General features: G+C 39.4%; 1 protein-coding gene across 1 annotated transcript in view; it reads right to left on the reverse strand.

The window, feature by feature from the left end:
- The window catches only part of LOC117251243 (inactive dipeptidyl peptidase 10-like), a 252023-nt gene that overhangs the window by 93384 nt on the left and 145153 nt on the right, over window positions 1-13486 (reverse strand). Inside the window, exons 2-3 of the mRNA XM_033617351.2 lie at window positions 13131-13242; window positions 12654-12749 (exon numbers count right to left, since the gene is read on the reverse strand). Of these exons, the coding sequence (XP_033473242.2) occupies window positions 12654-12749; window positions 13131-13242 (208 nt within the window). The remainder of the gene's footprint in view (window positions 1-12653; window positions 12750-13130; window positions 13243-13486) is intronic.

Below are 13486 nucleotides of genomic sequence, written 5' to 3' on the forward strand. Positions count from 1 at the left end.
GTTTTGGGTGAAATGCCCCAGCAACTATTATATGGCCTGCCTTGACATTTGATACACACATTCATGTTCCCTGCAGGATGAAGTGTAATCGTTTAGATTATCCCTCAACGTTTCATCTATCATCATCATCATCATCATCATCATCATCATCATCATCATCATCATCATCAGACTGATAATGACGACAAAATACCTTCAAAGCCAAGTGGCGACCTTGCCACGGAAAAATGAAGCCAATGCGGAGGTGCCACAAACTGCAGTTTCTTTAATGGCCACTTGAGGCTGGCTCCAAAAGCCCTGTCAACCTCCACAGACACCCATGTTAAAATGCCCAACTTCACAGCAGAAATAAACATGTTTACAGCCTGGTACGAAAAATGCTTTTGGTCTCTATAGCTGATTTCAACATTCATGGCATCCGCACAGGGGTGATTTTTTTTTTATTTCTTATTGTGTATAACTGGCTCTTTTACGTTTTATTAAGGCTTAAGGGATAAATAAGAGCAGGCTGCTTTGAGTGACAGGCTGTGTGCTGATAATGTCCTCAGCTTCTCAGTCAGATCCACCCTTCGCTTGTCCACAGCTCCAGCCTTTCGTCCAAATAATATGGTCTCTTCTGGCTCCAAAAAACCAAGATGGCGATGGCCAATATGCCGAACTCCAGGCTTCAAAATGGGAGTCCAAAAACCCATGGGTGACATCATGGTGGCTGTATCCATTATTTCATACAGTCTGTGTTTAAAATGCAAGACATTCCCATCAATCTCAGATGTAGGTTACTTTTAGCACAAATTAGCAAATGTTAGCATGCTAACACACTGCTAGACATCAATATGTTAACACTGGCATTGTAAGCATGTTAGCATGCTGCAAGATAAGATGAGGAAACTAAAACTAAACAGCTACGATTAGGACAAATATCAGTTTTTAAACCTTGGGAGTTAAAAAGGTTCAAAATAACTCAGGAAATAACTGCAAGAAAATGATGAGGTGAACAATAGATGCTAGTGGTGCTGCTGACGTGTTTTTGACAAGAGAGAAGAACAACAACAACAACAAGAGAAATTAAGGCTCATTTAGGAGGATCTGTCAAACACAGTTGGCTCAATGAGATTACACCTCAACATTCAACGGTGGAAACAATGACAGGAGTATGTGTAATAACTCCAGTCTAATCCCACACCAACACTACAGTCCAGGGAGGCCTGAATTCCATTAATGCATTTGACAGGTCTGAATCATTTCAAGGTCCCCATCTCATGTAAATGTCAATGAATAAGCTCTGAAGCATCAATCTCAGGCAAGAAGGCTATAGACTAACAAACACTCAAAACACTTTTGAGTATAATGACAGGAAAATAAATATAAAAGACGGATTGCGTTCAACAGGCAAGAAAATCCTCAAAAGGCCCCTTGTCATTTCGAACCTCAACCAACAGTGAAACAAGGCACAGGTCTTTTTTTATATTTTATATGCAGTGCATGTATCAAATCAATGGTAATATAAAACATTTGAGAGCAAAAGTAATTGGAAAATGGGGCTACTGTCCTCCTGAGCTGACAACAGTTCCATCTATGAAGCCTCCAAGGATAAAGGTGACATGCAATCTCAGCTGTGATTAAAAGTGTCCCAGCTATCTGATGATTTGCAACTGTTTTGTAAGGCCAAGAAATCCCCTGTTATGCCACTGTTGATGCTGTTGGTCAACTGATAAATTACACATCTCTAGCACTTGCACTGAATATTATGGCGGAAAGAAAATAGCAAAGGTTAACAGTGTAGTAACACCACTAAAAAGTGTTCTCAATGTTGACTAGACACTGATAATTTCAGAAATTTTAAGGTGAAGGCTTTTAAGTGGTCATTAAACCCTAATGCTACATTTAGTACTTTACACATGGGGATCTACTTATTTGCCATAGGAAACAATACTCAGCCTGTAAAAACAGTATAATGTGTATTATCATCTGTGGCTCTTATAACCCCCAATGATGTCATTAGGGTTATCTCTGTTTGGGTTTGGCATATAGATCTTTAAGGGAGAGCATGTGTTACAAAAGACATGGGCATTTACCAGGCAGGGAGAGGCTAACAAAAGGATGCCGCATGGTTGCACGGTGGTAACTGTAGGAACCAGTATTTTGGGGTCCTCACCAACACTATGGACTATAGTCATGTTTCTACCACACACTTTTGGTATTGTAGCCCTAGAACTCACAAGGACATGTACCAAAACCAAAGATCCATCTTGAGTTTGAGCCACAGAAAGTACTGAGAATTTTAGATAACATGTAATAAGTCTGCTCTGTGCTGGAGGTTTCAGGTTTTATTTGTCAGCATTTGTGAGTGAGCAAAGAGTTAGCTATCTTCCACAAGCTTGCTTAGCTCTTTTAGTGTCATAAGTACATGAATGAACAACTCTGTTAAATGCCACAACCATATAAACTCAAGTAAAACAGCTCTCTCAAACATACCTTTCAGTTTTTCTGTGATTCAACTACCCTCCGGATAGTTACTGGTTACTGTAGGAGTTTGCTGTGCTACTAGGATAGCTGTTGAATGAGAGTTTGTCAGAAAGACTCTCTAAGTCAGTAGTTAACCTTGCACTTGTGCACAACTGCTCACGCCCCACACAGAAGCGGGATTTTGGATTCACTTCTGCAAGTGAATAGAAATCAACTCGTTCCTCATTAAAAGTTGTTAAAAAAGAACAGTTTGTTTGTGAATCTAACATCACTGTATAGGTTGTTCTCATGCACTGTTGGTATGTATACCTCCAAAACATAATGCACCACAACTTATATCCCATGTAATCATGAGCCACTAATTTGTCTATAACCCATGTAACTGGAAAGGCTGCAATTACATGACCACTGCCCTGACGTAAGGAAGTAAATAAGGAAGTAGTATAAAGATTGAAAATCCGTGAAAGGAGGCAGGTTGGGGTGGGGATGGGTCAAACAACACAGGACTTTCCCCACAGGTGACTGCTGTTTGGAACTGTGAAAGCCAAGTTAGATTTGAGTCATTTTAAGGTACGTTGTCACCATGAATCTTTCCTAAACTTTATCTACATAAATTGAGCATAGGGTTTGTTCAGGCAGAGCTCAGCTCACATGCCAGCGACATCAGCTGATCTCAAGCAGCCCAATCAGCTGTTGAATCAGCATATTTATGGGAGTCAGCTGAATAGGGAGTCAGCTGATAAATCAAATGATTCCTTTTTATGCAACCAATTGGCAAATCTCATTCAGGGTGCCCAATGTACCCTGCCTACTATTGCTCTTTCTCCTCCATCTGCTTTGCAACCTGCCTCCATCCCAACTCCTCCTTTTTATGTTGGCAGAGAGGCCCCAGAACAGACCCGACTGAACTTTACATTAAGTGTGTAACTTCACATTATGTAACAATATTCATGGGGCAATATTTCATTAGATATCTCACAAGATGTTTAATGAGGATACATTCCACTGTCCCTGTGATTATAGTAGCTGATAGTGACATTTATTCAAATCTTACTGTCTGCCAAAGAGGTAAGCTGTGAAAAACTCTAAGTTGGTTTGTGGCATGTTTCAAAAACTGACTATTGTGAGGTTTGGAGGCTAAAAATCCAAATACTGCTGAGTCACTGTATTGAACAATAGCCCTGTCAACACCCTGCAGATGCAATATGATTATTTTGTGCTTTGGGTCAATACAAGTTTGACATGTTGCACCATTGTGATCCAAACAGACCTAGTAATGAGTGAGCCGAGGCTCAAAGGGCAGCCAGACTCTGAAGAGCCTTCAGCCAAATGCTTATGGTGAGGCAACTGAAGACTGTCAGTTTATGATTTAAACTAGTAAAATAATTGCTGTTATAGTAAACATAAAGTTAAGAAATAGAGTTGCACCTGTATTTTCTGTTAGTCATTCCATTTTAACCCTTTACGGTCATGGTTTGCATGTGTTTTTGTTTGTCTTCTTTTGTTTACTGACTGTGTGTGTAAAGAAAATGATGTTGTTGTAAATACTGAATAAATGAAATGTCAAAAGATCCATCTGAACATATGTAATGTACAATACAGTCCCAGTCATTCTTTAACACAAATGAATATAAATCTGGCAGTAGAGTGATCTGTCTTGAGGCCAGTGAAAGTTTTAAATATGGCATATTATTTATGGCTGTTATTTGTTTCTGCATAATGTCTTACACAGTTAATAGCTTTGCATAGGAGACAAGAAGCAATAAGCCAGTGAACTGGCACATTCTTACACATTGGTAAATGACTCACTTACTAAAGACTCAAAGCTGCATTTTATGTGACATTTGCAGTCTTAAAGATTCAGTTGGTTTATTATTGAGCTGTTACAGAGATACATTATAATTGTCTTCATGGCAGCAGCTTTCATACTTGTATTTTACCTGTCATTTATCATAGCCATGCTGAATGCTTAATGTTTCCGTTACTGAGATGGTGCTTAGTGCAATCAGAGAAGCTTAATGCATGAGCATAAAGACAAATTGTACAATTGTGATTCCTTATTCTGGTTGACTTACTCGCTTAGGTTTTAGTAGTTTGCAAAGGTTTGAACATCAGTATTTCAAGCCCAGTTTCCAACAGAAAATGTTAGCATTGTACTTTTCTGCAAACTCTTCTGCTGCAGACCACTGTTTGAGACCAACAAACAACAAAACCAGTTATTTTTTAGCAAGTCATTTATGTGTTTCCAATTGCTTCCCAGCCCCCAAATGTGAGCGTATTTTAGAGACATGTCACTGTTTTTCCAGCAGGAAAAAATAGTGTTTGTTTTTTACCAAGACATCATTGCTCTACTAGGTGCGATAATGCCCCCAAAACTAGGTATTTTAAAGGCAAAACATGATCTTTTCCTCACTATTACAATCAGCTTTTGTGCCAAAACCTGACCACATGTTAACCACAGTGTTGTTAAAACATAAAGTTTCAACGTATCTGTGACATACATACAAATGTATGCACAAATGTAACACATCTGTGGTTTGCAGAAATGTACAAATGTACTTCTGAAAGCCCAACCTTGCAAAAGTTCCTGTTCCTCTGAACGCTGCCGTCTCAAATGCACAGGAACACAAGTCCTTGAGTTACCTTAGAAAAGATTTTTGTTTTTTAATGATAGCTTGCACAAAAAAGTCAGCGGTATCAAAACATACATCTCCACTGTTTTGAAGTTCTTTTTGAAAGCAATGAATGGCAATGAAAACTTTCAGTGGCTCTTTCAGCACAAAAGTCAATACCGTTTTTGTTGAATGGTTGCTGTGAGCAGCTAAGCAGGCTGTAAACATAAAGTTTGTGGTCATTTTAGCTACTTTTAGCTAATTGTTTTGGTTTCCTTGCTTTCAGGAAAGGCTGAAGGCTCAGATAAACCCCCATTATGCTACCTGCTCAGCCCCAAACAGTATACAAATTTAGCAACCAGCTGAGGAACATAGTAGAGTATTTAGCAGCAAAAGAGGACTGGATATTGGACTTATATTCATCAGCTGGACACAAAAACCAATCCAAATGAATATTTATGTTGTTCCATATCTGTTGGCTGTGTTGATAGGCAAATGTTTGTTAACATTGTACCCATAACTACTTCATAATGTGAATATCGGATTTGTTTACATCCTGCTCTGCTGCTCATGGCAGCCATTCAACAAGGACCGCAATTCTTTGTTGTGCTGAAAGAGCCATTGAGAGTTTTCAGTGCCATTCATTGCTTTCAAGAAGACCTTCACGACAAAGGAGCTGTATGTTTTGATAGAGCCAACCTTTTGGGGGGAACTATCATTAAAAAACATGACGAAAATTCTTCTAAGGTTACTCAAGGACTTGTGTTCCCGTGCATGTGAGACAGGCAACATTTGAGAGACATAGGTATATTTGTGAAGTCTGGCTTTCAAGGCTGAAAAACTGAGTGTGACTGAAAGGAGCCAGCCACAGCAGTCCTGTCAGTCCTGACAGCACCAACACTAACAGCTGGACTTCGGACTGAAAAGAGCTATTAAAAAAAAAGTGATCGTTGTTATTCACAGTGTCTGCTGGAAAAAAAAAAAACCTTGGATGAACTTCTTACATGAAACAAAGATCCCTTCTAACATCCATTGAGGGTTTCATTTCCAACTGTTGACTGTGACCCAAGTTGGGAACACACTGATGATAAGGCTCTTTGTACTCAGTGTTAAGATGGTATATTGTGTTATACACGCATCAGACGTTGCGCTTGACTTTTTCGTCGCCGGTCATTTTGACCAACAGGGTCATAAAAATCAGACATCCACACACCTGTGCCATGCTGCGAGCGCTTCTGTCAAGCTGGATAGAGCAGATCGTACCAAACAGGAAGTCGGACACAGAAAAGACGAGAGAATCTGGCCAATTTTCAAAATAAAATAATAACAGCACGCACTGACCAACGTGAGGAGAAAATACCGTGTTTATAATTTGAAATAACACAACAGTGCATAATCGAACACATTTTTCAATACCCTAATCACTTCATTACAATTTTAATTTTGTGTCACTGAGCCTACAGACTACACAAATAAAATGGTCAGAACAATATGCCCTATTCATTGTGTTTATCCAACATGTTCAATACATGGACATGCAATGACAAATTGTCATTAACTTATTACGTTATAAATAAAATGATTAAAATATGGACTTACCCATGCTTAAAATGACCTGTTGAAGTGAAAAAACGAATACTGACGGGAACAGGCGAGTGGAGTCGATGTTTAACCGGCGCGGAGAGCGCAGGAGAAATGCGCTGCCTGTGTGGACAGTCAAGCGCCTGCGAGTACACTCGCAGGACTTCCGCGGCACTAACGCGTCCAGTGTGTCCAAGGTGTTATGTCAACAACACTACATGAAGCAGATGAATGACTTTTTCTCTGCAGTGTGAAAACAAACCACTGACTGTGCCGCCAAGTGGGCAGGGGTGGTAATTGCAACCGGTCAAAATGAGCGATGGCCTTCAGATTTTCCGGTCATTGTTGTAAAAAAGCTGTCAATGACCGAGAATATCCGGTTAACGCGACCCCTGACAAGCATATACATAATATTGCTTTATTGGTTAAATACTGCCAACACTACACTTAGCTATTTTTGTTACATAAAGTATCTCATTGCGTTTGAGTGATCACATGTACAAAATGAGCTTTGGTGTTGGAGCAAAAAAGGCCGTCATCTGGATCGATATATATCAATTCAGTGATCAACAATCCAGTATCATCGATGCAAAGTGCAAACATTGATCCATATCATCATCTTTGGGATATGCCTTTATTTAGAAATTCTGTGCTGTCGTCAAACAGCACCTGCAGATGATGGCAAGCAGCCAAGAAAAAGACTGAGGATGAAGTTATTTACTCAGGGATAAATCAGCAGTGTGTTAATATTGTCAGTTTCTTGGAAAATACGGGTCAACAGACAGAGCACCTGCTGTATGTTAACAATGCTGTTGTGAGATAAAGCAGGAAGTAGCTGCCTGGACGAGCATTGCATGCCGGTAACTTCTTAAAGCAACACAGCAGCAGTAGCTGCTGTTTCAGCAATGTTAGACTGAAAAAATGTGCATGCAGGCTAAACTTGTACTGTGCTGTTCTGTCAGGAGATGCAGTGACTTTAAAGGGCCAGTGTGTAAAATGGGTTGACAACAGTGACATCAGTGGTCAAATTCTAGATTGCAGGGCTCACTCGCTTACCCCTCCCACCGGGTAAATGACGGTGGCCTCGTAGGGACAAAAAGCCTTGCGCAGACACGAGTTTTTCAGGAGTAGGTCTATCTAGCGACGAGGTGAATATTTATTTAGAAATCTAAACCATGTTACGATATTGTAATTAATCCCTCACGAGCAGGAGACCAGAGTAGCGTTCGGGAAAAAGGCCAGTTTATTTGAGCACTCCAAAAACTCCGGTAACACTCCAGGGGGTAAAAGACTCTGTCCCAAACTCTGACTCTTCTAGCGTAACACACACACTTCATACACACATACTCACTTACAGTACCTAGCGGGCACCCCCTCCCCTCTCTGCTCCACCAATCTCCACCCCGCACACTGACTGACAGCGTAGCCTGTAAACAGAGCTCAGCTGTTTATTTAGCCTAGCGATACGTATCTCCGGACTGTAGTAGCTGCAATAGACAACTTTGAACGCGATTTTGAAGAGTTTCTTGTAGCGGACACAGATCCAGAGCCATACCTGTTTGAGCCGGAGCATACAGATGAGGAACTTCATGTGTTGGATGCTGAGCGGGCGAGAAGAGAGGCTGAATCCTCCGCTCCCATTTTGTTGCACAGAGTGGGATTCGGTGCTACCATCATTGGGGAGATATATCATCAGGAGTAAAGAGAGTGCAGAGAGTGCATCACAAGGAGTGAAGTTGCGTCTTCTTTTCCTCGCAGATGACGGTTCGGGTTCATTCTCTCCTGTTGCGTGGTAAGTGTGGTCCATTCGTAAACTTTATAACTAAAAAAACTTTTCACTACTCTCCATCGACGAACTACTAACACTCTCTGCTGTTTCCTCCTCCTTCTTCCTTCCTTCCGCTGTCTTCGTTGGTTTATTTATACACGCGAAATGCGTTCTCTGGCTGGCTGGATTGTCTGCTCGGCCCTTGCTATGTATATGTATAAAAGCATAATTATAAGGCTACGAAAACCAAACGGATTTTATTTTATAGCGATTATACACTTAAACATATTAATGGGTAGAATATTCAGATTCAGATTTGACAATAAACCATGCCAAATATTATACACTGGCCCTTTAACCAACAGTGAGTAGGAAAAAGTATAAATAATATGTGTAATTTGTTAAGCTTTGAGTAGAGGAAAAGCCCACAACGCAATGCAATGTCATTCACTGTAAATGTGCTTAAGCTAATAATGGGTCACCAGAAAACAACAATAGTTTTGTCAAGGGATGCATAATATTGTATTTTTTGCTGATACCCAATATGCCACTCATTTCACTGATAACGATACCGGTATAGATAGATATATCCACTTTTTTCCCCACCTAATTTTATTAATCATCAAGTCTCTTCTGTGGTGGAATTAACATCATATTATGCATGCATGCTCTTATCATGATGGCCCACCGGCAGATGGAGACATGAAATGCAATACCTTTCAATGTAGGTAATATTCATTCATTTTGAAAAATAAGAAAAAGCATGCTGGCCAATTCATTTTAAGGCCGAAGTTGGCCGATACGGATAACATGCCAATATTACTGTGCATCCCTAGTTTTGTCAGTGAATGCTGATTCTCATTATTGAGCTGAATTTTATGCTTTTGTAAAATGATCTTGTTAATCCATGTTTTATGGCTGTTGGGAGAAGTTTACCTTTGGGGCTTAAAGCCAGATAGCCCTGAAGTTTCAAGAAAAAGATCATGATTTGGATTACAATCAAAAGATTTCTTCCAGAAATGGATTTCTGACAGAAAGCCCTGAAGGCTAACTTATCCCATGTGCTGTTTTATGTGTAATAGTGGAGTCATGTTAAAGTAAACTTTACTGTACTTAATCAGTTACAATCATTTACATTTATATATTGTTTTTGGCTTTTATGGCCTCAAAGCAAAAGAGAAAGGGGTGGCAGCTGTAACAGACTGTGTTTAATGGGTTTATAATATGATTTCATATCGATTCCAAGCCAGTGAATTACATCAAATCAAAATCCTATTGTTGCAGACTTTGTAATATCTGCAAATATCATATTGTTGTCCAAATATCATATTGTGATGATTTATACCCCTATAAGTAATACACTTACAAATCCAACCTAGGCCTTGTTGTTTGATTGATTAACTGATTAAGCAGTTAAAAATTAACTTTTGTTTTCAATCAGAGACTAAAGCAACTTCTGACTCTTTGATCCTTATATGGCCTTCTCTGATTAGAAACACAGAATACCTCAACACAGTTGACACAATTTTGTTGTTTAAATACAACTTATTTGTAATAGCAATTACTTTATGTAGGAAACTTAACGCAGACCAAATACAATTTTTGGTAGCATAATGGGGAAATCAAGTTCTCACAGAAATATTGATCAATAAAACAGTAAAATATTCACTGACAAAATGTAAATTTGTTCTCTGCTAAAACATCGAATCATGCAATAACGCTTGTTGAGATACAGCATTAATCAGCTTTTTTATGGTTCCTTTATGGTAGCACTGGGCTAACCACAGACATGGACCAAGCACATTAATACAGGTGTTAGTAAAATGGGCAAAGACATTAAGGTCATAAGTAAGTGTTCTCCCTATGTACAATCATGCACACTGGGTCAAGTTTCTAAATTATTACTTTTTTTGCCACCTGAACTGTTGCTCAACAGTATAAGTTTAGTCTAAAACAAACCTCTCAAAATTACAAGTCACACAAAACAGAGCTGCTAGACTTGTTAAGAGCTGTTCTTTTAGAACTGAAAAATTTCATTCCAGCCTCTTATGCTCATCATTAAGCAAAGGATGACCCCAAGCAAGGCCACGTTGTTGACCTGCACCATTAACTCAAAGATGTCAACATTTCAATTCAGTCAAATTCTTTACTGCAGTAACACACAGAACCGCAGCACGATTGATACAGTCATTTTGTGGTACTCAGCCCAAGGACTAACTTATTGAAAAGAAAAATGGAATACTGCAAAAAAAATCCGTGGAATGCTGATGACAGACTGAATAGTAGAAGGCTTCACTAATATAACTTCATATTTGTGTTTTGCTTCACATGAGTTGGATAATTCCCAGCCACATCACCTTAATAATTCTCATTATTTTTAAACATCATCTATATATGGGTTTTTGATTAGTTTTCTAACCACAGGTAAGCAGACAAGAACACTCAAACTATAGCATCCACGTCAGATGGTAATTCCAAGCAGCCACAGCCAAACAGAAAAAAAGGACATGGAGACAGGTCTCGAGGTCAGGGATATGTTAACCAGGAATCAGAGGAAGCAGGCAGGTCACAGGCAGGCATCGTCGGCAATGAGAAAATCAGTTCAGTCAGACAACTCTGGACTGAATTTAACATTTATATTGAGCATAAATGTTGCATACTGAGGCAGAGCATGAATAGTTTTAGCATGGCTGAAGCAAGTTTGGCGTTGGGCTCTATCTCAATTTATTCATTCCCTGAAAATGATCTGTATGACAGACATTACAGGGAATGAATAGCAGACCCCCAGCTGGGGATTCTAGAAATAGAGCCCACAGGTGGATGCTGGGGAGGTGGTGGGATTTGAGAAGCTTCATAAGCAGCACACAGCAGTGGCAGCAGCAGCAGCAGCAGCAGCAGCAGCGAGAGCAACAGAACCCAGCAGGATCGGCAGCAGCAGCAGCAGCAGCAGCAGCAGCAGCAGCAGCGAGAGCAACAGAACACAGCAGGATCAGCAGCAGAGCAGCATGTGCATGCAGCAGCAGAGTAGCAAGGAATGATCAGGTAAGCACGGGAGGTTTAAATAGCCCGCACTAACAGCTGAGTAGAGCATGTGGCTGATCAGCTGATCAGGATTGCACACTTGAGTTGTCTGCCTGAACTAGCTCCGCAGGCTTCGCATCATTTCGGAATGAAGTGCTGGAGAGTCTTGCATGAATGGCAAAGAACAATCTGGCCTGTGAGGCTGGGTTATATATACTGGCTGTGTGCAATCAGGGACAGGTGAACTGAGTTGCCTTGATGAGGAGGGTGTGAATGAAGCTAAGGCATGAGAGCTGGGGTGACTGGGCATGAAGAAAAGAGCAGGTGACCAGCAATGCAAAACTGTGACACAGATTCATATTTGAAAGTTTTGTTCATGAGATCATAGTTTTTGTAAGTGCAACAGATAAGCTGTGTTTGTATCTTGGGACACTTAAAAGCTAGGAGCACAAAACCATTGCACTCATGAGTAACCTCTGCATGGATCCATCTTTGGAAGTTTTTCACTGAAAATTCGAGCAGACCTTGGAAAGGATGACATAACTCAAAGGTCTGAAAAAACATCCTATATATGAAAGACACTGAAGATTATGGTTTTTGTACTGTTATTCTTTCATTCCTTCTCATTGCCCAAACTGCTCTGCTAATCTGTATGTCAGGTTATAGCCAGTCAAGTTTGTCTTGTCTTTCTTTCTTTCTTTTAGTTCTTTTAGTTTTAGTTCTATCAGTTCTAAAGGAGCATTGAAAAAACAAAAAAGGGCTGATTGAAGCTTCCTGTTGGAATGTTTGTTTCAGATGGTGGCAATATTGTTACAAGTTTAACAACTATCTAGCTACCACTGTTTAAGAGTCTTAAACACAACCAGTTAGTTAATTTCTATCTGTAGATGTGTCCTACTGCATTATAAACACAAGCGTGAAAAGCTGCAAGCTTTTATCATTGTCTCATGCCTCAAACAGGACAAACAAAGGATGGGAAAAACACAGTAACCCTTACATTTTTGTAGTTTATTGTTGTCTGAAGTTACATTAACACTGATATATGTACCATGACCATAATCCTTCTCAATACCACAGTTGTCATGTGTAGGTATTACACAAAAAATGCTGTTATTGAATGGAATCCAGGATATTGCAGAATAAAACATGTGACAACTTTTTGCAGTGTATGTGGCAATTCTAATTCAGCTTTGTGACATACTTACCACCGATCCACTTTGCATCAGGATCATGTATTTGGAAGTTTCTTTGGAAGAGGTCATCAAGTGTCAACCTTGAACCAAAGGGTTTACCACTGTCATCTACAGAAGAAACAAAAAACTCAATGAATATACACTTAACAATCAATCGACCATAAAAACAAAATGAATAAATAAATAAATGAACATAACATGATTTTTTTTTAAATGTATTTCTATTCAGTCTTAAAATACAATTACAAAGGTTTGAGAAAAATCACAGATGTTAAATCACATTTCTGCTCATACACACACACACATACACACAGAAGGAAAATGTGATTAAAGTGGTATAGGAACAGGTAAAGGATAAGGTCAAATTACAAATACATAATTAGAGTTAAAAAGCTACAAGTGAAATAAATAGCTCAGCTGCATCTAGACAGGCTTGCTGCATGTTTCATGAAAAACTGGAATATGTAATGGATCCGTAGAGAGCCTCACCTTTCGACAGCAGAACAATGGATAGTCCAATGAGTGAGAGCACCGCCATGATAACCAGCAAGGAAATGGCAATGCCTTTCCAGTTTCTGTCTGGTCCAATAGGTCCTATGTCCTATAGCAAGAGAAAGATATTATGTCAGTAATAGTAAATATTATGTAAAGAGTACTAAAACAGTAACACACAGGATATATGATTGTTATTATTGTTTCACAGCATGTAAAAACTGAACTGCAATTAAAGATCTAAAGAAACAAATAAGGTGAATTTCTACACAGTTGTGACTGTCTCCTCATAAAACTTGAATTTCTTCCATTTTAATCCACCACTGTCAATATAAAATGATTCAATCCCAGTG

Source organism: Epinephelus lanceolatus, chromosome 14, assembly GCF_041903045.1.
Source record: "Epinephelus lanceolatus isolate andai-2023 chromosome 14, ASM4190304v1, whole genome shotgun sequence".
Taxonomy (NCBI): domain Eukaryota; kingdom Metazoa; phylum Chordata; class Actinopteri; order Perciformes; family Serranidae; genus Epinephelus; species Epinephelus lanceolatus.